We start from the raw sequence: 26,898 nt of genomic DNA on the forward strand, positions 1-26,898 counted from the left end.
GTTCCTGCAAGCGCTGAAGGAGAGACCTTTACATTAGGTGGTGCCCAGAGGAGTCGCCTCTCCAGGGCTTGTGATGGAGCTACGCTGGGGGCCGGGCGTTCCAGGAGACACAGGGACACAGAGGGTGAGCGTTTACCCTGGCCACGACGCCACCGGGAGCCCTGGCCTAGGAAGGGGAAGCAACAAAGACCCCAGACCCCGATGGAGGCGGGTTTTGTCATTTTTCCATTTCCAGTTTGCTTTCTGTTCTGCAGTTTAACATTTGGACTTGCAAAGGCTGCCCTTGCAGTGACTGCCCTCCGTTACCTGGCTTTGCAGCTGCAAGGCCAGCGCTTTCTGCTCTTCAATTTGCCGCCACCTGTCCCGAGCTCGTGAATCGTAGACACTGGTCCTGAAAAGCAGTTTACGTGAACAAATCAGGGTTTTGTTTCTAGATGTGAACACTCACGACAGGAAAACAGAGCAGAAAACTTGTACTTACAGTTCTTTGATCCATAGTTCTGCCTGGAAGAACGGGAGGCTAGAAAGGGGGGAGAAAGGACATGTGTGAGCGTTGTCTTTCATGCAGAAACTAATTGCCTGAAAAGTGATTTGTAATTATTATTTTACACCCTCTTACCTTGGTGCTGGGGTTCTGGAATCCTTTACCTTGAGCAAAATTGACAGAGTCCAACCCTAAAGAGAGTAAAGTTTACAGAATTGTTACCACCACAGTTACTGCCCGCTTCCCCAGCTGCTGCAGGAGTCCACATACAGAGCAGGAGGGGAAGAGTGGGTTTGCCACGTACATTTAAGTCAATTTTCAGATTTTGGGGGTCTCATTTCAGGTTTGTTTTTTTGTTTGGTCAGGGTTGTTTTTACCTTCGGACTGGCGGTGTTAGATGCTGGTAGATTTTCTTGCTGATGCTGGGCTGTGGAGTTACTGGACTCAAAGACATGGGAGGGATAAGTGGGGGCGGAGTAGAGCGGTGGTTTGTGTGACGGCTGCTCCTGTGCTCCGAGGACGCTGGATGCTGAACTAGCTGGTGCGATGCTGTGAGTTTCAAACAACTTTGAGTTCTTGCTGGGAGTTTCTTTCACTACAGTTTTGCTGGAATTTGAACACCTGGACCTAGGGACAACGGAAAATAAGCTCCCAGCAGAGATGCGTGGTGCTGTCGGCTGGGGAAGAGCATTTTACATACTCACAGGTGGAAGGGGAATAAGGAAGAGGGCTTCGACGTAGAAAATTGTTTTCCCGTGACCATCTGAAGCAACTGCCTGTAGATCTCTCGCTCTTCCTCCCGAACAGTCTGCAGGAAAACCACCAGATACGTCTAGCCAACGTGATTTCAGCAAAGACACCGCAAACCGTGAGCAGATACACGTGCAGTAGAGGTTTTTACGGTTGCCAGCATGCCCAAGGGTCTCAAAGAGTTCAACCACCAGCCTCGACCAGACCAAGCGCTGTGGAAGTCTGAATGTGGGCAGAGCTGAAGCCAGCTCCTGCCTGGCAGGAGCAACTCCAGCACAAGCCAGTCTGTTAGAGCTGCCTCAGGCATGTCCTAGTGCCCAACAGAGATCTCCTCAGACAAATCCACCCACTAAACGGTCTCCCAGCCTTTTCTTTACCTCTTCTGCCGTGCTGATGAACCGCCGGGGTGTTTTCTTGGGGCTATGCAGGCTGCGGCGACACGGACCGCTCCAGGAAGGACTCTGAGCAGGTTTGATCGGAAAAGCTGATGCATGGCAATGGTGGTTTGATTTTCCTACAAAACTGTTGGATGTCCCACTGCAAGGAGAGGAAAAAAACCCCCACGCTTACTCGATTCCACGCTTGTTTTAGTCCGTAACTGCATTCTCCACCATCCCCAAACCCAGCCAAGAAGGAGCTATCTGGTTCTGAGCAGAAATTAGTATTTTATTTGTGTTTTAGGAAGCACCTCAAAGCTGAATCCTGGCTCTCCATCAGCTTGATCTGAAGCCGCTCCCCAGCCCTGTGTGGCCAGGACGGATTCCACAGGTGGCACTGCGAGGCCGAGGAGCCACCGCCGGGGATCCCGACCTTCCCGCTGGATCCATCAGATCCCGCTTCCATCCACACACCACAAAATGGCTGAACCTCGGCTTCAGGCCCCACTCGGGCTCACCCTGCTTCCCCCACTCCCACCCAACAGAGCCGGGGAAAAAACACACGGGTCAATCCAGCGTTTTCCCTCTTGAAATTAATTTTCCCTATTTAGGATCGCTCGTTTAGGCTGGAAAAGACCTTTAAGATCATCACGTCCAACTGTAAACCGAATGCTGCCCGCTCCACCTGTAAACCGTGTCCCCAAGCGCCTGGTTTGCAGACAAGTGTTGGCCACTGTGGGGATTTCCAGGAGCAACAAAGACTTGACCTGGTCTGCAAAGGTCTGACACAACACAGGTTTGTACCGGCTGCAAAACCCGCTCCTGCACCCAGCACCACGCACACTAACTGGCACATTTCCATCACAAAACGACGATGCACTGTTTCCTCCCCAGTCCCCCAGTGGTGTAACAATGTTCCCGTACACTCAAAACTGGCCCCCTTGCACTCACTAGCTTTGGTAAAAGACGGGCTCCTCCATGCTGGGCACTGCTTCTGCTCCCAAACCCAGCGCTCACAGCCTTTATCTTTGCCACAGGGAGGTTATAAACACCGAAAGGACCCAGCAACCTCGACGAACGCAACTATTTCCACCCTGAACTCGCTCTGTATTGACACCAGCGGTTTGTGTGGGTAAAATCTCTGGCAGCTTCAGGCGGAGGGCTCCGCAGGGAGGGTTCAACACCAGAGGGGGCCGTACGCACCTGGCGTTCTTGCGAGCTTCAAGGTAAGAGCCTCGGCTCACCCTCGGCTTCTGCGGTACGGAGCCCAGAGGGGGAACCAAGCCCCTCCACTGCCCATTGGCGCTGGAGCCAAAGGCTCGAGGCTCCCCCGCCACCCGGTAGCTCTCAGGGCAGGGGACTTCTGCAGGGGAGAAACGCAAGCAGCAGTCAGCAAAGAGCCATATCTTCCTCCCCACGCTGCCTGGGGGAGGGAATAGCCAAAAACCTGACACTCGAGCAAAAAACAATGCCTTACCTGGGCTGTAATTAAGAGCGCAGGATGCGTTTCCAGCGGGGCAAGTGAAACCACCGATCTTGTTGGTTAAAAACTGTGTAAGAAGATGGCAGCTTTTTATGAGAGGAAAGCACAGCTCAATCTTAAACCCCAGGTGCAACAAAAACTACGCAGGTATGTGAAAAGTTACACTCCACCCCACTCATACTGTTATAAGTTAGCAATTACTGCAGCAGACTGGTAGAATAACACACCAGTGCTGGTGTGACAACACAGCTAAAGCATCACTTCCCCCCCCATTCCCTCCTAAAATCTGCTCTGCCGGGCACAATGGCGGTTTTATTAAGGAGAGGAAAAACAAACACCGATTTCATCTTGTTACAGGGCAAAAATCATCAGCTTCGCAGGTCTGCCAGCATGAGCCGCAGCTGCAGCGTCAAGACAGGCGCACGCTCCACACGCCACCTCGGTTTTACGCGCTCGCGGGTAACGCACAGTGCTCGCGGGGCTGCTGCAGCGCCATGTGCCGGGCATTACCGCGACGGGGCTGCCAGATCCGCCGGGCAGGTGGCAAAGGCGAGGCCTGGGGGGCGCCTCCGACACGTGGAGACCCCCCACGGGGACCCGGAGAAGCCACCAGCCCCGGACACACTGTGGACGGCGAATAGGGGAGGTCACGCAGCCCCGCCGGGCCGCGGCCGAGGAGCGGCCCCGCACCTTGCTGTCCGGCTGGGAGAGAGGCTCCCGCAGGCCGGCCCGCGGGGGCAGCGCGAAGGCCTTGAAGGCGGAGCCGTGGCTGCCCCGCGCCGCGTCCCGGGCCTCCATCCTCATGTGCGCCGCGGCCGCATCGGAGGGAGCGCGGCCCCGAGAGCCGCCCCGCAGGCGGCGGGAGAAGCGGCGGGCGGGCCCGGCTCGGGGAGCGGCGGGCGGCTCCGGTTTTCCGTCTGAAAACGAAGACAAGGAGAAGAGCGTCAGGGAAGTGCGCGGCCCGGCCGGTCGGCACCCGCGGCATGATGGCGGCGGCCCCGGGGCTCCGCCGGGCGGAGGGAGCTGCCCGTGGGCCCGCCCGAGGTGTCCGCCCGAGGTGCCCGCCCGAGGTACCCGCCGGGCAGCCCCGCCGCTGCGCGCCCGGCCCGGGGCCCACTCGCCGCCCGGGATGAATCCAGCCGCCGCCGCCACCCCCCACCCGGCCCGGCCGCCCTACCGGAAGCGGAAACGTCCCGAGGGCGCGCGCGCTTTTCCCGGGCTCGGTGGCGGCTGCCGGCAACGAGGCGGACGGAAGCGGAAGTAGGCGCCAGGCGCAGCGGCGCCGGAAGTGACGCCAGGGAGAGAGGGGCACGGAGGGGGTGGGGCCGCGTCAGGCGGAAACAGCGCATGCGCCGTGGGTGAGCGGGGGGAAGCGCGCCCCCTCGCGGCGCGGCGGGCACAGGCCCCGCAGCGTGGCGGGGCTGCGGGGTGTGTCACCTTGCGGGGAATGTGTGTGTCAACCCTGGCGGGGGGGTCACCCTGTGTGGTGTTCCCCGACGGGGCAGCTGATCCCTACAGCCGATCCCGGTACTGATGCTCTGTGCAAGCCTGATCCTGGTACAGCCGATCCAGTTACAGCTTGGGACAAGTGTGGGTGCTCCTGCTACAGCCGATCCCGTTACAGCTGATCCTGTGGGCACTCCCAGGGCAGCCAACCGACCCCATTACAGCCGATCCCTACAGCCGATCCTGTTACAGCCGATCCCTACAGCTGATCCCGTTACTGCCCGTCCCCATGGGTGCTCCTGCTACAGCCAATCTCATTACAGCTGACCCGTTCCAGCCGATCCCTACAGCCGATCCCATTCCAGCCGATCCCTACAGCCGATCCCGTTCCAGCCGATCCCATTCCAGCCACGGGCAATGGTGGCCATCCCCGAGCTCTCCCCCGAGGCCTCCCGGCTCCTCGTCTCGGCCACGCTCTCCCTCGCCGCCGTCCTCCTCCTCCTCACCTTCCTCCCCACCGCCCCGAGGGGGGGGCGCCCACCAGGTCAGTGCCCACTTGGACCAGCACGGAGGGCAGACTGGTACCAGTAGCGCGTACAGACTGGTACCAGCATGTGAGCCAAGCCATGCCAGCAAGGAGGGTAGACTGGAAGCAGTAAAGATGACACACAGGCATCAGCAGCAAATACAGACTGGCACCAGTAAGGAGAGCAGACTGGCACCAGTAAGGAAGACAGACCAGTAACCCCACAGAACAGAGACTGTTACCAACAGGGAATAGAGAGTGGCACCAGTCAGAACGGATTGGTACCAGTAAGGAGGACAGACTGGTTACCCACAGGGAACTATAGACTGGAACCAGTAAGGATCGACTGGCCCAGTAAGGAGGGCAGACTGGCACCAGCAGGGCAGACAGACCAGTGACTGCAGAGAACACAGACTGGTACCAGCAGGGAGCACAGACTGGCCCCAGTAAGCAGGGCAGGGCCGTGCCCCCCCACGCCGGGAAGGGGACAGCCCCCCGGTGCCAGCGGGGCCGCCCCTCCCTCCGGGGGCCCCATTTAGGTGCTGGCGGGGGGGGCAGGCACCAGTCGGCAGGTGCCAGCGGGACCGGGGGCACCTCACCGCCCTCCACCCCCATATTTTTTTTTTTTTTTGCCCAATTTTCCTCTTTTTCCAGCCAAGAAGATGGCACAGGCGCCGCCGGGACACAGGCACAGCGAGAGCCTGGGCTTGGGCAAAGCCATCGCCGTCCTCACCTCCGGGGGGGACGCCCAGGGTAAGAGGCACCACGGGTAGGGGGCACCCCGGGACCCCCAAAGCCACCGGCGGCGGGAGGGTAGAGCCCCATTTCGGGGAGAAACCAGGTGAAAACGGGATTTTAGCAGCCAGCTCCTGCAGCTGGTTGAGCTGCTCCAGTGGGTTGTGGATTTGGGGGGTGACCTTGGGGGGGGTGAGGGAAGCCGGGGGGGCAGAGCTCAGGGGAGTTCTGGGGTGCAGGGGGGTGGTGCGTGCCCCCTGCCGAAATTTGAGGGGGGTCAAAGGGATGGCGGCAGCACTTGGGCACGAAGCCAACGCTGGAGAAGCATCGGGGTTGCCCAAAATGGCGGGGATTCAACCCAAAGCTTGTCCTCCGCCAGCTGGGCCCCAGGGAGGGGGGGTACCCCAGTTTACGGGGGGGGGGGGGTGTGGCGACTCTTCCAGCCCGTGGGGGGTCTCCGCTTGGCTCCCCCCACCCCCATGCTTGTCACCCGGTGTCATGCAGCAACCGCTGCTAAATGTCAGTGGAGCAAAAATAACCCGGGCAGCTGTGGGCCAGACCCGGGGCGGGGGAGGGGGGCCTGGGGGGGGGAGGAGCCGCACACGGCTGGGGGAGGTGATGGCTTGGGGGGGTCCCTGGGGGGGGTCCCCAGGGTGACACTCTCCTCCTCCCCCAGGCATGAACGCAGCCGTCCGCGCCGTGGTGCGGGGTCGGCATCTACACTGGCGCCAAGGTCTACTTCGTGCATGAGGTCGGGTGCTGCCCCCTCCCCCCCATTTTCCCAGCCCCTACACACACCTTGGAGGGGGGTCGTTTCAACACCAGGTTATGCCCCCCCTCCCCCCTCCCCAGGGCTACCAGGGGCTGGTGGACGGTGGGGGACAACATCAAGGAGGCCACATGGGAGAGTGTCTCCATGATGCTGCAGCTGGTGAGTGGCAGCTGAGCCCGGCCAGCTCGGTGCACCGATGGCGGGGGGCACGGCGGGGTGGGGGTGGGGGGGCAGACACGGTGTAACCCTATGCCGTGGCGCCAGGGTCAAACCTGGAAAATAACCCGAAACCAGAGCCGGGATGGAGGGGGAAGGGATGGACAGACAGACACTGGGGGTGCTGAGGGGGCCCAGCACCCACGCGGGGTCCCGCAGGGGGGGCACGGTCATCGGCAGCGCCCGCTGCCAGGATTTCCGGACGCGCGAGGGGACGCCTGAAAGCTGCCCGGAACCTGGTGAAACGCGGCATCACCAACCCTCTGCGTTATCGGCGGCGACGGCAGCCTCACCGGTGCCGACACCTTCCGCGCCGAGTGGAGCAGCCTCTTGGCCGAGCTGGTCAAAGTGGGTACGTGCGCCTGCCCCCCCCGCGGGACCCCCAGCACTCCTGCAGGGCGAAACAAAAAAGGGTGTTTTGTACGAAAATCGAAAAGCCGGGGGGGTCGCACACACAAAAAGGTGGGGTTTTCCCCCACGCTGAAGGTTTGTGCCCATGTCTGGCCCCAAGGGGATATCCTGGGGGGGGGGGGGCACAGAGGGAAAAGGGGGTGTCCCACCCTGCGGCAGGGGGGATCACGGCAGAGGAGGCGAAGAAGTCGAGCTACCTGAACATCGTGGGCATGGTGGGCTCCATCGACAACGACTTCTGCGGCACCGACATGACCATCGGCACCGACTCGGCGCTGCACCGCATCATCGAGATTGTGGATGCCATCACCACCACGGCCCAGAGGTGACGGCGGGACCCCCGTGGCCCCCATGCCGGGGGTGACCCAGGTGTCCAGGCCCCGCTCAGGCTTGCCGTGGGGTGAAACTCTGTCTCCCGCAGCCACCAACGGACCTTCGTGCTGGAAGTGATGGGTCGCCACTGCGGGTACGTCCCCGTGCCACCACCCAGGTCCAGCTCCCGGTAAAGAAAATGGGGAAAAATCCCCAATCGGCCTCTTTTTCACCCACTCCAGCTACCTGGCGCTCATCACTGCCCTGGCCTGCGGCGCCGACTGGGTCTTCATCCCCGAGTCCCCCCCTGAGGATGACTGGGAAGACCACTTGTGCCGGAGGCTGACGGAGGTAGGACAGGCTCCAGTGGGCGCCTTGTCCCTGTCACCGTCCCCATCATCATCCCCGGCTCCCCCCCCCCCAGACACGCGTGGGCGGCTCCAGGCTGAACATCATCATCGTGGCCGAGGGCGCCATCGACAAGCACGGCAAGGCCATCACCTCTGACGACATCAAAACCGTGAGCGGGGAGGCGGGGGGGAGGCCCCTTCTTTTTTTCCAGCCCTTTCCCGGTCCCACTACGGGGCCGGATCCAGGTGCATCCCTGTCTTGCAGCTGGTGGTGAAGCGTTTGGGGTATGACACCCGCGTCACCATCCTGGGCCACGTCCAGCGCGGCGGGACCCCCTCCGCCTTCGACCGCATCCTGGTAGGCAGCTCCCTCCCAGCCTGGCCCGGGGGGAGAGGGGTGCCGGGGGGGGTGACGTCCCCATCCCCGTCCCCACAGGGCAGCCGGATGGGCGTTGAAGCCGTCATGGCTCTGCTGGAGGGGACCCCCGACACCCCTGCCTGCGTCGTCAGCCTCTCGGGCAACCAAGCTGTGCGCCTGCCCCTCATGGAGTGTGTCCAGGTGGTGAGTAGGGGGGGGGACCCCCAGGAGCACCCCCAGGCACCCCTGTTGGGTGCAATGCAAAGCTGCGCGGCACAACACAAACATATCCAGTGGAAAGCAAACCCAGCCAGAGCAGCGCCAGCCCGTCTGGTGCGAAGCGAAGCCACACGGCGCTATGCAGGCCCAGCTGGAGCAGTAAAACACACCAGCGCAGCGTGAACACATCCAGTGCGGTGCAGACCCACGTGGTGCTGTGCAAACTGGGCTGCTGCAGCTGCAAACTGGGCGGGTGTAGCACCAATCCATCCAGCGCGATGCAAAGCCACCCGGCGCAGTGCAAAGCCCGGTGATGCGGTGCAAAGGCCGGTGATGCAACACAAAGCTGCGCAGCGCGGTGCAAACCCGTCCGTCGCGGTGCAAACCCGTCCCCCTTTGCAACCCGCAGACCAAAGACGTGACGACAGCGATGAACGAGGGGCGCTTCGAAGATGCCCTGAAGCTGCGAGGCCGGTGAGCATCCACACCCCATCCCTGGTGGGGACCGCGGCGCCGGCCACCCCCAGGGGTCCCACGTTCACCTTCCCCACCCCACCCCCCCACCCCTTCACAGGAGTTTCCAGAACAACTGGAACGTGTACAAGCTGCTGGCACACATCCGCCCCCCCTCCACCAAGGTATGACAGCGGGGAGGGGGCGATGGGGACCCCCTGAACCCCACAACCCCCTGATGGCGGCTCCTTTGCCCCCCCAGAGCGGCTACACGCTGGCTGTGCTCAACGTGGGCGCCCCGGCCGCCGGCATGAACGCGGCCGTCCGGTCAACCGTGCGGATCGGCCTCATCCACGGGCACCGCATGCTGGCGGTGCACGACGGCTTTGAAGGGCTCGCCTATGGGAAGGTGCCAATCCCCAGGGAAAAGGGGGTGCACGCTGGGGGGTGAGGGGGGTACAGCCCCCAAAAGCAGCAATAGGGAAGCAGGATCCCCCAGGATGGGGCTGCTCCATCCCCTTCCTAACTCCAGCCATGCCACGGTTCATCCCGCTGTTGTCCCCAGCTGGGGGGCACCAGGTGACCCCAGTATCACCCTGTTACGGTCACGGCAAGGCCGGTGCACCCCAAAGTCTTTCCCCCGTCCCCCTTCTAACTTGCTGCTTTTCCCCCAGGTGGAAGAGTTCACCTGGGAGAGGGTCGGCAGCTGGACGGGACTGGGAGGGTCCAAACTGGGGACAAAGAGGTAACGCTCCTTCCCAGGGAATTCTGCGGCGGGGTCCCCAGCTCGAGCCCCCCACCCCAGGCGGGCTCAGCCAGGGAGGTTTCACCCTGCCAGGACCTTGCCCAAGAAATACTTTGAGGAAATCAGCACCAACATCAGCAACTTCGGCATCCACGGGCTGATCATCATCGGCGGCTTCGAGGTGAGCGGGGAGGCGGCGGCAGGGTGCCAGCACGGCACGCACGGCACAGTGCCGCGCTGACGCCCCGCGCCCCGCAGGCTTTCACCGGCAGCCTGGAGCTGATGGAGGGGAGGGCCAAGTACGAGGAGCTCTGCATCCCGCTCTGCGTCATCCCTGCCACCGTCTCCAACAACGTCCCCGGCTCCGATTTCAGCATCGGCGCCGACACCGCGCTCAACACCATCACCACGGTGCGGCCCCCGCACCCCCAGCCCCCTCCCCATTTCAAACAGCCACACCCACTACCCTAATTCCCTCCCACCCCCCCCAATTTTTCCACCTCCGCAGACCTGTGACCGCATCAAGCAGTCGGCGGCCGGGACCAAGCGCCGTGTCTTCATCATTGAGACCATGGGCGGCTTCTGCGGCTACTTGGCCACCATGGCAGGGCTGGCAGGCGGTGCCGACGCTGCCTACATCTATGAGGAGCACTTCAACATCCACGACTTGCAGGTTGGGGACCCCCCCCCACCCCCTGCGCCCCCCACCCGGCATCACTGCAGCCCCAGGGCAGCGGGAGCAGTATTTATTCCTGCTGCCAAGCCCCCCCAGTGCCCATTCTGTGCTCCACCTAGGTCAACGTGGAGCATTTAACTGAGAAGATGAAGACAACGGTGAAGAGGGGGCTGGTGCTGAGGTACGTCCCCAGGGTGGGACAGGATGGGAGGGGCAGCTGAGAGCTGCTGCGCTCCTGCCACCCCCCAGGAGCCCATCTCCCTCCCCTGGCACAGGAACGAGCGGTGCAATGAGAACTACACCACCGACTTCATCTACAACCTCTACTCGGAGGAGGGGAAGGGCATCTTCGACTGCCGGAAAAATGTGCTGGGGCACATGCAGCAGGTCCGGACCCCCCCAGGGAAAAGAAACGTGGCCCCCAGGGAAGGGGCTGCAGGTTGGGAAACCCTCGCCCAGGGCTTCCCCCTGTTCACCCAGTGACTCTTTCGGTGCAGGGCGGCACCCCGACCCCCTTCGACAGGAACTTTGGCACCAAAATGGGTGCCAAGGCGGTGGCCTGGATCACCGGGAAGATCAAGGAGTGCTCCCGGCATGGTGGGTGCCACCCCGCTTTGGGGGAGCTTCTCTCCCTTACTTCCAAAGGCCCCTACTCTTCCCCGCAGCCGCAGGGGACTGCTGAAAGCAAAGCCCCAGCACACGCGTGCTCCGATTTGATACCTCAATGCAAAGGGCTCCCCTGCAGATTTTGGGGGGGGTGCTCTCCCCTCCTGGAGGGCCCAAAATGCTGAGCCCACTCCCCGCCACCCCTCGCAGGTCGGATCTTCGCCAACACGGCTGACTCTGCTTGTCTGCTGGGCATGCGCAAGCGCAGCCTCGTCTTCCAGCCCATCACCGAGCTCAAGGAGCAGACGGACTTCGAGTAGGTCCCTCCTCTGCTCCCCTCCCACCCCTGAGACCGTGCCCCAGCCCCGGGGAGAACAAACACATGCCAGGAACACCTCCCCGGGCGGCACAGCACTGTTTCCATCCGGGGTCATCACACTGCCCTCTCTCTCATCCAGGCACCGCATCCCCAAGGAGCAGTGGTGGCTGAAGCTTCGCCCCATCCTAAAAATCCTGGCCAAGTACAACATCGAGCTGGACACCTCAGAGAAAGCCCACCTGGAGCACATCACGCGCAAGAGGATCTCACTTGAATCCAACATCTAAGAGGCAGCTTCCCCTGCCCCGGAGCGTGTCCCTGTGTCGCTCTGGGAACCTCCAAAACAAGTGTCCCCCGTTGTAGTTCGCACCCCCCAGGAAGCCAGGCAGCACCTCCGTGCCCCGAGGGCACCCGCTGCCTTGGCAAAAGAGCAGTTTTCCCGAAGCAGAGCGCCTCCTCGGGGTAAATTTTGGGTTGGTTTAGGTATTTTACAGGCTTTTTAAAACAAAAAAAGCGGTTTCCCAAGTGTTGCGGGGGAACGTTGCAATGAGCTGAGAGCAAGCGGCCCGGGTACGGTCCCTAGGGCACCACTTCAGTCTCAAAAATTCAGAATTAAGATGCTTCAATAAACTCATCACTCATGGTGGCAAACACAAATTGTGCTCCCACCCTCTGGTGCTCACCCCCTGGGGAAGATGAATGCGGCTCTCACAGCCCCGCATGCACCCCTGGTCCCCAGCAGCTTCACTTCCCAGCACAACAGCGAGGAATAAAATATGTATCGTCTGATTTTTCTCCCCCATAAAGCAATTACCAACGTTTACCTGCCTGACTTCACCTTCAAGAGCACAGGGCAGCTCTCCCGGAGAATCCCTGGGTGAGAAACATGCACTCAGAGGATGACGCAGCTCAGTGCATTGTCCAGGTCCCCAAAAAACCCCAGCCAAGGGTGCGGCACGGGTGTGAAGGAGGGGCTGGGGGCAGTGGCAGGGACTGGGGGGGCCAGGTGGAGGCACAACCCACGCAGAACTCCTCAGTGCGAGGGTTTAACAAGGCCCTCGCCATGGTGGTCATGGATGGCGCGACGCTACGGTTCTCAGAGACGCGACAGGGACGGGAAGAAACCAGCCCAGCAGCACCCCAAACCCCACCTCGATGCACCCTCCCTGTTCAGAAAGGACCCCAAGAGCGGGGCCAACCCCCCGCGCTCCCTCGCTGACCCCTGCTGCGAGCATGTGACACACCTCCCAGTGCACAGCGAGCTGCTTTATCTCCCTGAACACGTCGGTGCGTGCGGGGACACCGCTTCTGCCGGGAGCGAGCCGTGCCGAACAGCGCGGGCGCTGCCCACAGGGGTCCTGCCCGGTGCCCCGCTGCCAGTGCAGCGTCCTGCCTCCTCCTAAAATCTCTGTACACACATATACGTAAAACCAACAACAAAAACGGCGAGCGGACGGTGCAAAACCAAAACTAAGGAAGAGCTCAGGTGAATTGTCACATGACAGACGGGAGAGAAACCCTCTGCTCGGGGGCATGGAGCATCCCACGCTCCGAGCGGAGCGGCTGGGAAGCATCTCCTCTGCTCACACTAATTAAGAGCCCTGCAAAGCATTGGCTTTCAAGGTGCTCCCACCCTCTCCCCCTCTACAGCGCCAATGCACCTTAAAAATTCTAGTTAAGAGAAAAATACACCTCCAGGTGTTGCAGGGATGCCTTGGGTCTGTCAGAAACGTGGTAGGAACACCAGCGCTGCCCTGCCTGCGGGGTGCTGCGCTGGGGTGGCCATGGCTGTGTGCAGGCGCTGGAGCTGAGTGAAGGTGCCAGCCCGCACCGCTACACAACGTACAGGCTCGCTGCCTGTGCTTATGGTGGGCTTTTCCATCAGACCTCCAACTGACACATCCCATGGGACTTTTCCAGGTCCCACAGCACCTTCTCTTGGTTTCTCCAGTCCTTCAGAGAGGCGGCTTTCCCCATTCTCCCCACACCTAGAAAGCCTTCCTGTTCCCAGGGTCTGCCCCAGTGCCAAAAAAAAAGGGATAAAAGCCAGGTCAATCCAACAGCTGGGATATAATTTGCCATTAGAGGGAACTGTTCATCTCAAGGCCAAAACTGAGGGGAAAGCACATGGGAGGAGCCGCTGAGCCGGCGTCATGGGCAGAGACAACATGGAGCCACCTGTGAGCAGCACCAGTGGATCCCTGCTGCCCCACGCCAGCTCAGGCAGGAGAGCAGAGCAGGATGAAAACCACGCTGGTGACTGGGGAGGGGAATCCAGCACCCACAAGTCCCAAATCAAGCGGTCAACCTCGTCTCCGGAGCTGCCACGAGGAAGCGGTGACAAAGGGAGCCACACACTGGCATGGAAGAGCCCCGGCGCTTAGCTAAGGAGCAGCACATACTCCTTCAGGCAGGTGGGCAAGGGCAGCTGCTTCACCGCCTCCGGCAGGAACCGCACACCCAGGCTGCGGCGCACGGCATAACGCGACAGCGTCTGTAGGGTACCAGGGGCCGAGCAGAGCAGGGTGAGCTTTTCACAGAGCTGCTGATCCCGGGTCACCTCCCAGGGCATGCTGCCGTTTTTTCTCAGCTCAAAATGTCCAATAGCTCGATGGAGAAGGTCGAAGCAGGAATCCTCACGCTCCGTACCCAATCCCCGAACCAGCAACGCCACCAACCGCGAGATGGGAGTTTGGCCTTTCAAATTAACCACCCGGACCTCCGCCCCGAAGTCGAGCAGGATGCTGACGCTCTCCAGGTTACCCTTCATGGCTGCCCAGCTGAGCGGCGTGTCGTTGTTGTAATCGCGGGCGTTCACCAAGGCACCGTTCTCCAGCAGCGACCGCACGCACTCGGCGTTGTTCTTGAAGGCGGCCCAGTGGAGCGGGGTGTCCTTGTTGCCATCCAGCGCGTTGGGGTTGGCCCCGTACTCCAGGAGGATTTCCACGCAGGTTTCATCCTTCTCGGCTGCGTAGTGAAGGGCCGTTCGGTTGTAGCCATCCAGGGCATTGACCTGCAGAAGGGAGGAGAAAGGATTCAGGGGTCACCGAGATACCCCACTCCTGCCAGCATCAGGGGACGCTCCACCGGCGCTGCACGGAGTTGCCCCCATATCCCAACTGTAGCAGACAGAAAAACAAGGCAGGGAGTGGGGGGTACAATCTGCCAGCGGCCGGAGGGAAGTGCCAAAAATCAGGCAATAGAGAGGTTTCAATTCTTCCTTCAGGCTTCTGCCACAAAACTACCCCCCTCCCTGTGGGAGCGGGCAGCCCTGAGATCTCAGGCACCAACATTTCACTCCCCACTGCGACAATAAATCTTCAAGCCTTCACCTGGACCCATTTCACCCACCAAGGGGCCACAAAAACCGGCATTGCTTAACACTGTTGGCAGCCACTGCTGCCTCCCAACTTCCCAGCCCCTAATCAAAGGGATCTTTGCATTTTTAACATGTTTTTGTTCTTCAAAAGCCTTTACCTCTGCTCCCTTCTGCAGCAGCAGCTCGACACAGTCGGCATCAGCCACCATACAGGCGCAGTGCAGCGGTTTCAGGGTGCCATGCATGCAGTTCACGTCCGCGCCCTGCGAGAGCACAGGAAACCGCAGCCGGCATTAGCAAACCCACCCATTCCTGGCCCTTTTCCACCCCCATGCCAGCAGCTGATGCGCCTTGATTTGCATCGTTAGAAAAGGTTTATTAATAGATATCCAGCGTAATACGCCCACGCAAGCCGCGGGGTTTGTTTTCAGGCTGGGCGCTGCGGGTGCACAGCTCTCCCTGCCAGGCAGAAGCACTTCACAGCCTGCGCTCCCGCTCCCAGCCTTGATTTTTCATTAATTCATTGTCACTAAACGATGCCTGAAGAAACCCGGGTGCTGCAGGGTCTGGTATCGCCCACGCAGCTGATCGCTGCCCGTGTGCCAGTTCCCTACTCCGGTGGGATCACAAGGAATGGCTGGTGTGAGGCCAACAGCAGGCACAGCGCGGTGGGGTTCGACAGGCCAGCGGGGCGCTCTGCCCCTTGTAAATGAACCAGCAGCCGTTCAGTAGCCACCGGCCAAGCTCCGGCAGGACTCGGCCAGGCTCCGGCAGGATCCGAGCCACTCTGGGAGCAGCCCCTGGTGGGACGCAGCCCCGGGCTGAACCCGGAGCCTGGTGGGCTTTGCAAGGGCGTCCCCAAGCAGCTTTAAGATGCTCTGCGGAGCCCTCGCCGCCTGAAATAGCTCATCAGCTGCCCGGATCAGCCAGGCTTAGCCGGGGCTCTCTGCTGCCCGTAGTGGTGAGACGGGCTGAGGCGAAGCCCCCAGACCCACGCCCCGCGGGGCGCAGGGCGGCTCCAGCCGCAGGAATTTTCCCCCGACGGGCGCTGCCCGCAGCCTGGCCCCATCTCCAGCCCCGAACAGGGGGCAGACCCCCTCCCGGGGCACCCGCCGGGCTCACGGATGGGGTGTCCCGGCCTGGCCCCCTCCCCTCAGCCCCTCCGTGCCCTCCCCCAGCGCTTCGCCGCGGCCCGGGCGGGCAGGCCCCGGGGGCGACTCACCCTGCCGATGAGATCTTCCACGTTGTCCCGCGGGAAGGAGCGGATGGCGGCGATGGTGCGGATGAGCCGCTCCGACAGCGAGTACTTGCTCTGGATGCTCTGCATGATGTACCACATAGTGCGGGCCGGCCGGCCGCCGCCTCCGCATGCCCGGGCGGCCCCCGAGCACCCGGCGCCAGGCCCCGCCGGGCCCCCGCGCTGCGGCGGGCAGGGGCGGGGAGAGCTGCCGGGCCGCACCGAGGGCCGCACCGAGCGCCGCGGGGGGGTCCCGGGGGGGGTCCCGGGGATCCGCGCGGTCCCAGCGCGGCCGCTCCGAGGCCTGTAGGGAGGCGGAAGCCGCCGCCACCCGGAAGTGACGACTACGCAGCGGCGCATGCGCCAGGGGAGGGTGTGGCCGCTTCCGTCCGCCTCTCCGCCAATCCGGATCCCGGCTCCGCCTCCTCCCGGCTCTTCCGACTACGCACTCGGAGGTCCCTCCCCTCCTTTGCACTCCTCCAATCGCCAGCAGCTCCGGCCCGCAAGCCCCGCCCTCCTCCCGGCTCTCCACCAATCCGCCCCCGGCCTGCGCGTCCTCTGCATTCCACCGCCCCGCCTGGGGGCGCTGGGGGCAGCCTGGCACCCCCCACCCCGGCCACGGGGTCGCCATGGCAACGCGGCCTGGAGCGCCCCGGACCGGGCCTGGTGCCACCCCCGGGGGGCAGCCGGTGCCGGGGGACGCTGAGGGAGGGGTGTCTGCGGGGGTGTCATGGGTGTCCCTGTGCTGGGTGACACTGGGGGGTGTCTGTGAGGGTGACATTGTGCTGAGTGACACAGGGGATGTCTGCAGGGGTGTCACTGGGGTGTCCCTGTGCTGGGTGACACCGGTGTGTGTCCCTGAGGGTGACACTGGGGTGTCCCTGTGCTGAGTAACACCAGGGTGTCCCTGTGGGGGTGACATGGATGTGTCCCTGTGGGGGTGACGCTGGGGTGTCCTTGCGAGGGTGACATTGGAGTGTCTCTGTGCTGGGTGACACTGGGGTGTGTCTGTGGGGGTGACACCAGGGTGTCCCTGTGCTGGGTGACACCAGTGTATGCCCCTGAGGGTGACACTGGGGTGTCCCTGTGCTGAGTAACACCAGGGTGTCCCTGTGGGGGGTAACACCGGTGTGTGTCCCTGTGGGGGTGACACTGGGGTGTCCCTGTGCTGGGTGACACCGGTGTATACCCCTGTGGGGGTGACGCTGGGGTGTCCTTGCGAGGGTGACATTGGAGTGTCTCTGTGCTGGGTGACACCGGGGTGTGTCTGTGGGGGTGACACCAGGGTGTCCCTGTGCTGGGTGCCAGCCCAGTGGGGGGTGGCCCAGAAGCCCAACGCGGTGACAGCCAGCCCCCTAGGCACACAGGGGCAGGGGGGACACCCCAAACCTCCCCAGACACACGGGGGGGGGGGGGGACACACGGACACCTCACATACCCCCCCCCCCCCACCGCGGAGGGGACACCCCAACCCCACCCCCCCAAGACACACTGCACCCCAACCCCCTCAGACGGGGGGGACACCCCCCAACCCCCCAGACACACCAGCGAGGGGACACCCCAAGCCCCCCCCCCAGACGCACAGAGGGGGGTCGCACCCCAAACCCCTTAGACCCGGGGGGGGACACCAACCCACCCGACACACCAAGGGGGGGCACCCCAAGCCCCCCCCGCCCGCCCCCCCTGGCCGTCCCCCCGGGGGGGGCCGCTCACCACGGCGGGGCTGGGGGGGGCCGGCGGGGGCCCGGGGGCCGAAGCCCCCCGACCATAGAGCTGCGCCGTACGGCGGCCGGCGAGGGCGGCCATGCCGGGGGGGGGGCCCTTCCGCTGCCGGCCTCCCCGCTCCCCGCTCGCTCCGGCCCACCCGCCGCTCCCCGCCGCCGCCCCCGGCCCCCCCGCCCCCCCCGCCCCGGGCCTGGCCGCAGCGGTGAGTCGGGGCCGGGCCCCCCCAGAACTGAGGGTGAACGCCCCCCCCCCCCCGCCCCGTTTTCCGCATCCCAGTGCCCCCCCGGGGTGGCGGCGCTGCTCGCGGATGAGTCGGGGGGAGTGTAGCCCCTCCCCAGCGCGGGGGGTCCCTCCATGGGAAGGGTGGGGGGCACGGGGAGGGGGGTACTGTTGGGATGGGGAGGGGGGATGCACCAAGCGCCGACCAGTACCCCCCCAGCACCAGGAAACTGAGGCATGGAGGGGTTCGGGACCCCCCTTGGGGTGCAGCCGGGACCCCCCCTTGGAGTGCCCCCGCATCACCCCATCTCTTTGCCTGCTTCTTGTCCCCCCCCCGCCCCCCCGCCCGGGCAGGGTCCCCCCCGTCTGAGCGTGCTGGGCCAGCGGCGATGGATGCGGAGGGGGAGCTGTCTGCCGGGGACCCCCGGGACCCCCAGGACGCCGAGCTGCCGGAGGGGACGTCCGCAGGTGAGACCCCGCGGGGCGGCCACGGGGAGGGGCTCAGCCCAGCGCCCCCCCGCGGGGTGTCCCCATGGCATCGTGGGGAGCGGGGGTGGTGAGTCCCTTCTGGGGGTCCCCCCTGGAGACCTGCCCCGACCCCGTGGTAGGGGGATCCCCCAGTCCCGGGGGGCTGCGACCCTGATCCCAGATGGGGTTGGCGCTCCCTTGGTGTGGGGATACCCTGATCCCGGGGTATGGGGGTGCCCCAGGGACGCGGGGTGTCCTGTTCCCGTGGCAGCGGGTGCCCTGATCTATGGGGTACCCCAGTCCCACAACACGGGGTACACCAGTGCTGAGCTGCAGGGATGTGCCGTTCCCCTGGCGTGGGGTACCCCGATCCTGGGGTATGGGGGTGTCCTAAGGGATTCAGGGATGCCCCGTTCCTATGGCATGGGGGGTACCATGATCCCAGGGTGTGCCCCGATCCCACAAGGGGAGGATGCTCCGGTCCTGGGGTGCAGGCGCCCCAGTCCTATGGCATGGGGGTACCCCGATCCCAGCATATGGGGATGCTTCAGTCCCTTGGGGTGGGGATACCCCGATCCCTGGGAATGGGGATGCCCTGATTTGGGAGTTAAGGGACATCCCATTCCTGTGGCACAGGTAGGTTCCAATCCCGGGGTGTGGGGGTACCCCATTCCTGTGGCACTGAGGTACCTCAATCCCAGAGTGCAGGGATGTCCCCGCTGTGCAGCACGGGAATGTCCCGATCCTGGGGTGTGGGGATGTCCCTGCTGTGCGCCATGGGAATGCCGAAGTTTTGGGGTGCAGGGATGCCCCATTGCTGTGGCATGGGAACGCTCTGATCCAGGGGTGCCGGGATATCCTGCTCACATGGCATGGAGGTGCTCTGACCTTGGGGTGCAGGGGTGCCCTGCTCCCACACCATGGGGGTGTCCCGACCCTGGGGTGCGGGGATGTCCCGATCCCATCATGTGTGGATCTCCTGATCCCGGGGTGTGAGGATGTCCTGATCGCAGGGTGCAGGGGTGTCCTGATCTCGGGGTGCGGGGGGGTGTGGGGATGCCCCAGTCCTGGGGTGTGGGAATGCCCCGACCCTGGGGTGTGGGGATGCCTGGATCCCGGGGTGCGGGGTGCCATGATCCCGGGGTGGAGGTTTCCTGGTACCCCACCTCCAGCCACAGTTTGGGCTCCGTGTCCCGCTTGGGGGTGCCACCCGCATGCGCACCCCTGCCCAGGGATACGCAGTCCCTGCCCCCCGCTGTCCCTGCCCCCCGCTGTCCCTGCCCCCCCTCCAGGCTGCCGGAGCATCCCCCGCACCCCGGGCCCCAGCACCCGGGGGGGCTGGTGGGGACACGCAGGAGCTCGGCCAGGCCTAGAGCAGGACAGGGGTGGCACTGCTGTCCCCACGGGAGAGGGGATGGGAAGGTGGGAAAGGGATGGAGGGGGGCAGGGGGGCTGGGGAAAGGGCAAAAAGGGACGGGAAAGGGCCAAAGAGGATGAAGAAGGTGGGAAAGGGTTGGGGAAGGGGCACGAGGGCTGGGGAAGGGGCAGGGGGCTGGGGAAGGGATGGGGGGACGGAGAAGGTGGGAAAGAGTTGGGGAAGGGGCAGGGGGCTGGGGACAGTGCACATGGGCTGGGGCAGCACGGAGGGGACACCACCCTGGGCCCACCACCGTGCCCTTGGTGCCCCCCATCCCTGCGCCATCCCCCCGGTGCCCAGCTCTCCTCTCCCTGCAGCCCACCGCAGCCCACCGGCCTCCAGCAGCCAGCCGCCCGGCCGCCCGGCGAGGCCGCCACGGAAAGCACCGGCACGTCGGCCAGCCAAAGCCCCGGGACCCCCTGGGGGTCCGGGCCCCCTGAAGGAGCTGCTGGGGCTGCGGGGGGGGCGGCTGCGCCCCACCATCTGCAGCGAGTGCGGGAAGGGCTTCAGCCGCAGCTCGGACCTGGCGCGCCACCAGATCACCCACACCGGGGAGAAGCCCTACACCTGCGGCGCCTGCGGCAAAGGCTTCAGCCAGAACTCCAACCTGGTCACCCACCAGCGCATCCACACCGGCGAGAAGCCCTATGGCTGCAGCGCCTGCGGGAAGCGCTTCAGCGAGAGCTCGGCGCTCATCCAGCACCAGCGCACCCACACCGGCGAGAGGCCCTACCGCTGCGGCGAGTGCGGGAAGCGCTTCAGCGTCAGCTCCAACCTCATCCGCCACCGCCGCACCCACAGCGACGAGAAGCCCTACATCTGCGGGGAGTGCGGGGACGGCTTCCGCCACAAGGCCCAGCTCCGCCGGCACCAGAAGCTGCACGCCGCCTGACTGGGGGCGGCGGTGCTGGGGCGGGGACGCCAGGATGGGGACACCAAGATGGGGACACCAGGATGGAGGTGCCGGGATGGAGACACCGGGATGGGGACATCACAACGGGGACACCAAGATGGAGACACCAGGATGGGGACACCACAACGGGGATGCCAGGATGGGGACACCAGGATGGCGATGCCGTGATGGGGACGCCAGGATGGGGACACCACGATGGAGACACCAGGATGGGGGTGCTGGGGATGGGGACACCAGGATGGGGATGATGGGATGGTGGTGACAAGATGGGGACATTGGGATGGGGGACACCAGGACAGCGATGCTGGGATGGGGACACTGGGGTGGGGACGCTGGGAGGGGGACACCTGGATGGGGATGCTGGGATGGTGATGACAAGATGATGGGGACGTTGGGATGGGGACACCTGGACAACACAATGGGGACACCAGGATGGGGACACTGCAATGGCAACGCCGGGGATGGCGATGCCAAGACAGTGATGCCAGAATGGGGATGCCGGGATGGGGACACCAGGACAGCAACGCCAGGATGGGGATGCCATGATGGGAACACCACGATGGGGACACCAGGATGGTGATGCTGGGATGGGGACACCGGGTTGGGGACACCGGGATGGGGACGGTTTTGGGGCGCATCCCTGCCGAGGGGGACCGGTGTCACGCCGGTGAGGGCTGGGGGCTGTGGTGGCCAGGCGCGGTGCCAGGTGGTCCCGCAGCGGAGCTGCCGTTTGGCACCCGCACCCCAGGGACCCCCGGAGCCGGGGGGGGGGGGGGGCGGGGCGGGGCACGGGGCTTTGCCGATGGGTCAATAAAGCCCCCCCCCCGAGCAGCGGCGCCTGCCGAGCATCATCCCGCCACGTGGTTCGGGGACAGCCCGGGGTGGCGTCACCCCAGGGGACGAGGCGGTGGCACCATCCCAGTGCTCCCAGTGGCTGCCATGGGAAGGTTTTTTCCAGTCCTCCCAGTTGGGGCTGGAGCGGAGCCGGGTGCCCCGCGGGGACGGCTCCCACGCGGCTGCCGCCACGCGCCCGCACGTGCCCGCGCCCCGCCGCGGGGTGGGGGGTGGGCACAAGAGGGACCCCCCCCCCTCCCCCGCACCCCCAGACCCTCCCGGGTAGGCTCAGCAATGGGGGGGGCGCTGCTGCCCGCCCCACCCCCCCCCGCGGGGCCGCGCGCCGGGCGCGATCCCGCTGCCGTTGCGTAATTTTCCAACCTTTTTTTTTTTTTTTTTTTTTCCCGGAGGGGGGGGTTGGAGCCGGAGCCGTTACACAAAGCGGGGGGGGGGGGGGTTGGGTGGCCATGGCGGGGGTGTCCAGCTGCCCGTGGGTGCCCCCCCAAACCCAATCCGCGCCCCCCCCCCCCCCCCCCCACCCATCCTGCTGTTGGGGAATGTTTTCCAAGCGGAGCGCGGGAGGAAAAAAAAAAAAATTAAAAAAAAAAATTAAAAAAAAGGAACAAAAATGCCCGGCAGCGCGGGGGGGGGGGCTCCCCCCCTCCCCTCCTCCCCAGCCCCCCCCCCCGGCGGCGCGGCGCGGTTTGGGGGGCGGGGGGCCCCCCGCGGGGTCCTCGCCCATTGCGGCGCGGGAGGCGGCGGGGCCGGGGCCGGGGATGACGCTGGGACCTTCCTGTTCCCGGCCTCCCGCGAGCGCCGCGCGTGGGGCAGCGCCCGCCCCTCCCCCTCCCCCCCGGCCCCAGCCCCCCCCCGGGCCCCCCCCCCGCGACGCCCCATCCTTCGGCCCCGGGGAGGTGAGTGGGGGGCGGCGGCGTGGCGGGGGGGGGGGGGGGGCGCGCACGGGCGCGTGGCGGAGCCGCTGCCCTTGGGGTTGGCTGGAGGGGGGAGGGGGGGAACCCGACCACCCCCCACCCCCCAAAATAACCCGCATGGGTGCCCCCCCCATTCCCTGGGGGTGGGGGGGAGGCGCTGGGGCGGGCTGGGGAGCGGCGGGGGGGGGCTGGGGGCTTCGGCTTGTTCCTTTGTGCCTCGCGGCCCTGGCGCCGCGGCCCCCACCCCGAAAATAAATGGGGGAGGGGGGGGGGGAAAGGCGGGGGGGCTGCGGGTTGCATCGGCCTCGCAGCGCCCGCCCCCCCCACCCCCCGCGCGGTGCTGCGGGACCCCCTGCTCCCCCCCCCGAGGTGCAGGGCGGGGGCTCGGCTGGGTCCCCCCCGCCCCGGTCGCCCCCCGCCCCGCGTGGGAACCGGCCCCGGTTTTTGCACCCCCGCAATTTGGGGGGGGGGAGGGGGGACAGTGCCGGGTGAAAGGACCCGCGGGGGGTGCGGGGGGGCCGCCGCGTGCGCTCTGCCTCAGTTTCCCCCCCCCGCGGGGGCAGCTCCGGGCTGGGAATTCGCCTTTTCCAGCCCATTTACACACCGAAGGGCCCCCCCCCCGCCCCCCCCCCGGGCAGTGCAGGGCAGGGCAGGGCAGAGCAAAGCTGGGGGTCTCGCCTCGGGGGGGGGGGGCTGGGGGGAGACTCGGCGCCCCCCCGACACCCCCTGGGGGGACGTTTGGGCTCTTCGTGCCCTGAGCCCCTGGGGTGGGGGGGGTGGGGCGGGGGCTCCCGGGGGGGGCACTGGGCGGCTTGGGGGGGGTCCCAGGCAACCTGGGGGGGCACTGGGTGGCCCGGGGGGGGCATTGAGCACGTTTGGGGTGTCCCTGGTAACCTGGGGGGGCACCGGCCACCTTAAGGGTACATTGGGCAGCCGGGGGGGGGGGGGGGGGGGGCGCTGGTCAGACTTGGGTGGGTCCCAGGCACCTCCAGGGTGCCCTGTGGCAGGAGGGGGCAGGGGGCTTTGAAGGGGCACCGATGTGGCACCCAGGGAGGGGGGCAGTGGGCACCTTCAGGGTACTCTGGGCATGCTGGGGGGGGTGTGCAGGCATTTTTGGGGTGCACCAGCCTTCCTGGGGGGGGTTGGGGCATCTTCAGATGCCGTGGGCTCCCCAGGGAGGGAGTGGGGGCAGCTTGGGGTGCACTGAGCATCCCTGGGGAGGTGCAGGCACCCGGGAGGGGGGTGCAGGCGCCTTCGGGGTGCAGTGGGCACTATGGGAGGGGGTACAGCCCCCCCAGGGGGGCGCTGGGCGTTGTGGGGAGGGGTGTGTGGGTTCTTTTGGGGTGCACTGAGCATCCTTGGGGAGCTTGGGGCACCACTGGTTGGTGCCGGCACTTTGGGGGGGGCACTGGGTACCGCGGGAGGGGGTTCCGGGCATCACAGGAGCACTACGTGGGGGGGGGGTGTCAGGCACTTTTGGGGGATCCCTGCACCCCAGGAGAGGGGGCCAGGCACTTTTGGGGTGCGGCAGGAACCCAGGGGTTCCAGGCTCTGGGGGGACTGTGGGGGGCTGGGGCCAGTCCCAGTGCTGGGAGGGGGGGTCCTGGGGCTCAGGCCCCCCGGTGGGGGCAAGGCCCAAGTGGAGCCACCCCCCCTCGGGTGGCAGAAGTCGAGAGGCCTGTGGGGGGGCTGGGGAGCGCGGGGAGGGGAACAGAGCCACCACCACTCCCAGTCCTGGGGATGCTCGGGGGTCTCCGCTCCCCCCACACCCCAGTGCCCCCCCCCAGAGGGTTCAATTACCCCCCCAGGATGGATCCACACACAGCCCCCGCCACGTGCTGCAGGAACCTGAGCTGGGGTGTAAGGGGGGGTGGGAGATGTGCAGGGGCTGGGGGGGTTGTAGCCCACCCAGTCGGGGTTGCATGTAGATCCATGGGGTGGGGGTGAAACACCCCCCCCCAGCTGTGGGCCCATAACTGCTTGTGTCCCGTCCCCCCCCCCCTCAGATCTCGGGGGCTGAGTGCGGCGCAGCAGTGAGACCCCCTGACACCCCTGGGAGCCCAGGTAATGGGGGACTGGGGGCCTGGAGGGATTGGCGGGGGGCACAGAGGGATTGGGGGGGGGCCTGAAGGGATTTGGGGGGGCACAAAGGGGTTTGGGGTCCCACAGAGGGATTGGGGGAGCCTTGAAGGGGTTTGGCGTCACATAGACAGATTTAGGGTCTCACAGAGGGATTTGGGGGGGGCACAAAGGGGTTTGGGGTCCCACAGAGGGATCTGGGGGGGCCACAAGGGGATTTGGTGTTGCACAGAGGGATTGGGGGGGCCATGGAGGGGTTTGGGGTCCCATAGGGGGATTTGGGGGGGGCACAGATGGATTTCAGCTCATACAGGTTAATGTGGGGGGCACAAAGGGATTTGGGGGTTGCACCGAGGGATTGTGGGGGCACGAAGGGATTTGGGGTCCCACAGAGGGATGGGGGGGGGCATGAAGGAGCTTGGGGGTCACAGAGGGCCCTGTTCCCCCCCCCCAGCAGCTCCCACAGACCCCCCAGCTCCCTGCCCGGCTCCCCAGCACCCAGGAACAGGGAATGGGGTGCACGGTGAGGGGGCGCAGAACATGGGGTGGGTTTCAGGAGGCCAGGGGGGGTGCCTGGGGGGGACCCCAGGGCCGGGGTGTGGGGGTCCCGGGGGGGCAGGGGGGAGCTCAGGGCTGCTCGCTGCCCAGCAGGACACCAGGGTCTGCTGGCCGCCCCCATGGAGCAGGAGGAGCCCTGCGTGGTGGAGCTGCACGACTCGGACGAGGGGGACATGGTCCGGAGGGTCTACATCGGTGAGGAAGGGGCTTGGGGGGGCTGGGGTGGGAGGGCCACCTCCCCGGGGGGGTGCCTGTCCCCGGGGGGGGGGTCCAGCCCCCTCCCCAGCCCCTCTCCTCCCCACAGCTGACGACGGCATCGTGAGCGACTGCGAGGACGAGGTCCTGCCCCACGAGATCATCCAGACCGTCATCCCCCACAGCCCCCTGCCCCCCAAAGCCAAGAAACGGGGGGGGCAGCCCAGCTCTGGCGCCGCCACGTCAGCGGGGGGCTACGGCGAGGAAGAGGCGGGGGAGGGTGTGGGGGGAAGGCACCGGGGCGGCCGCCAGCGCCCCTTTATCTGCAACGAGTGTGGGAAGAGCTTCAGCCACTGGTCCAAGCTGCTGCGGCACCAGCGGACTCACACTGGGGAGCGGCCGAGCACCTGCGGCGAGTGCGGCAAGAGCTTCAGCCAGAACTCGCACCTGGTGCAGCACCGGCGCACGCACACCGGTGAGAAGCCCTACCGCTGCGGCGACTGCGGCAAGAGCTTCAGCTGGAGCTCCAACCTCATCCAGCACCAGCGCATCCACACCGGCGAGAAGCCCTACAGCTGCGGGCAGTGCGGCAAGAGCTTCACCCAGAGCAAGAACCTCATCAAGCACCAGCGCACGCACTCGGGCGCCCGGCCCCACCGCTGCGGGCAGTGCGGCCGCGGCTTCGCCCAGAGCACCAACCTGCTGAAGCACCAGCGGGTCCACGCCGCCCGCGCCCAGCCCGCGCCCTGCCCCGAGTGCGGCCAGAGCTGCCGCGACGGCACCGAGCTGGAGCGGCACCGGGCGCAGGCGCACGGCCACGAGCCCTACATCTGCGTGGAGTGCGGGGAGAGCTTCGCCCGCAGCGCCACGCTCAACCGCCACAAGCGCGTCCACAAGCCCCTCTTCGTCCACTGAGAGCAACGGGGCAGGGGCACGAGGTGACACCGAGCCAGGGGACGCGTGGGCCGTGCTGTGACACCGCACCAGGGGACACACAGACCGTGCTGCGGCAGGGGGGACGAGGTGACACCGTACAAGGGGACACATGGACCGTGCCATGGGCATGGGGAACAAAGTGACACTACACCGGGGGACACACGGACCACGCTGCAGTAGCAGGACAAGGTGGCACCACGCTGGGGGACATACAGACCTCGCTGCACCAAGGGGACAAGGTGACACTACACTGGGGGACACCGGACCGCGCTGCAGCAGTGGGACGAGGTGACACTACACTGGGGGATACACAGACTGCACCGCGGGCAGGGGGACAAGGTGACACTACACCGGGGGACACACCGACCCCAACACTGACCCCACTGTGGCCACGAGGGCAAGGTGACACCGCACCAGGGGACACACGGACCAGGCCCCAGGCATGGGGAACAAGGTGACACGACACTGGGGGACACCTGGACCACGCTGCAGCAGTGGGACAAGGTGACACTACACCGGGGGATACACAGACTGCACCGTGGGCAGAGGGACAAGGTGACACTACACCGGGGGACACACCGACCCCACTGTGGCCAGGAGGACAAGGTGACACCGCACCAGGGGACACATGGACCGTACTGCAGCAGGGGGACACTGCTGTGCTTCGTGTAGCCCCCAGCAGCCAGGAGCTGGACCTTGCCGCGCCCCCAGCGGTCACACCCTATAGATGTATATAGTGGGGGGGGGGCGGGGGGGCACACGTAGGGTAGCAGCCACAGGGCACGGCGAGGCAGCCCCCGCCGGGGGTGGGGGTGGGGGGGGTTGGCA

General features: G+C 65.4%; 4 protein-coding genes across 4 annotated transcripts; 2 read left to right on the plus strand and 2 right to left on the minus strand.

Annotated features, from left to right (window-relative positions):
• Positions 1 to 306: 306 nt before the first annotated feature.
• Positions 307 to 4,443, minus strand: SENP1 (SUMO specific peptidase 1; the record flags this gene model as incomplete). The annotated part of the gene is made up of 10 exons (XM_055793270.1): positions 4,272 to 4,443; positions 3,785 to 4,011; positions 3,089 to 3,161; positions 2,815 to 2,974; positions 1,612 to 1,771; positions 1,189 to 1,292; positions 862 to 1,111; positions 620 to 675; positions 482 to 520; positions 307 to 391 (listed from the first exon to the last, which is right to left on the minus strand). Coding segments are annotated over exons 1-10 (1,326 nt in total), but the record flags the coding sequence as incomplete, so codon positions are not given.
• Positions 4,444 to 6,477: 2,034 nt separating this feature from the next.
• Positions 6,478 to 12,176, plus strand: PFKM (phosphofructokinase, muscle). The gene is given in 25 exon segments (XM_055793277.1): positions 6,478 to 6,509; positions 6,511 to 6,552; positions 6,654 to 6,677; positions 6,679 to 6,731; positions 6,949 to 7,000; positions 7,002 to 7,049; positions 7,051 to 7,141; positions 7,360 to 7,525; positions 7,622 to 7,666; positions 7,755 to 7,863; positions 7,937 to 8,032; positions 8,128 to 8,220; positions 8,299 to 8,424; positions 8,849 to 8,913; positions 9,014 to 9,077; positions 9,155 to 9,301; positions 9,567 to 9,637; positions 9,731 to 9,818; positions 9,896 to 10,048; positions 10,146 to 10,310; positions 10,433 to 10,494; positions 10,589 to 10,700; positions 10,811 to 10,910; positions 11,130 to 11,235; positions 11,378 to 12,176. Coding segments are annotated over 25 exon segments (2,256 nt in total). The 5' UTR covers positions 6,478 to 6,479; the 3' UTR covers positions 11,526 to 12,176.
• A 1,113-nt stretch (positions 12,177 to 13,289) lies between these two features.
• Positions 13,290 to 16,210, minus strand: ASB8 (ankyrin repeat and SOCS box containing 8). The gene is made up of 3 exons (XM_055793276.1): positions 15,780 to 16,210; positions 14,716 to 14,820; positions 13,290 to 14,251 (listed from the first exon to the last, which is right to left on the minus strand). The coding sequence occupies exons 1-3, from the start codon at positions 16,152 to 16,154 to the stop codon at positions 13,619 to 13,621; spliced, it is 1,113 nt and encodes a 370-aa protein (XP_055649251.1). The 5' UTR covers positions 16,155 to 16,210; the 3' UTR covers positions 13,290 to 13,618.
• A 1,692-nt stretch (positions 16,211 to 17,902) lies between these two features.
• On the plus strand, positions 17,903 to 26,878 carry LOC114010986 (zinc finger protein 835-like). Its single transcript, XM_055793269.1, has 7 exons — positions 17,903 to 18,206; positions 19,941 to 20,512; positions 22,087 to 22,284; positions 24,309 to 24,366; positions 25,030 to 25,134; positions 25,244 to 26,358; positions 26,525 to 26,878. Exons 1-6 carry the CDS (start codon positions 17,915 to 17,917, stop codon positions 26,047 to 26,049), a joined length of 2,031 nt encoding a protein of 676 aa, XP_055649244.1. The 5' UTR covers positions 17,903 to 17,914; the 3' UTR covers positions 26,050 to 26,358; positions 26,525 to 26,878.
• The last annotated feature ends 20 nt before the right edge of the window (positions 26,879 to 26,898 follow it).

Source organism: Falco peregrinus, unplaced genomic scaffold (assembly GCF_023634155.1).
Source record: "Falco peregrinus isolate bFalPer1 unplaced genomic scaffold, bFalPer1.pri scaffold_132, whole genome shotgun sequence".
Lineage (NCBI taxonomy): Eukaryota > Metazoa > Chordata > Aves > Falconiformes > Falconidae > Falco > Falco peregrinus.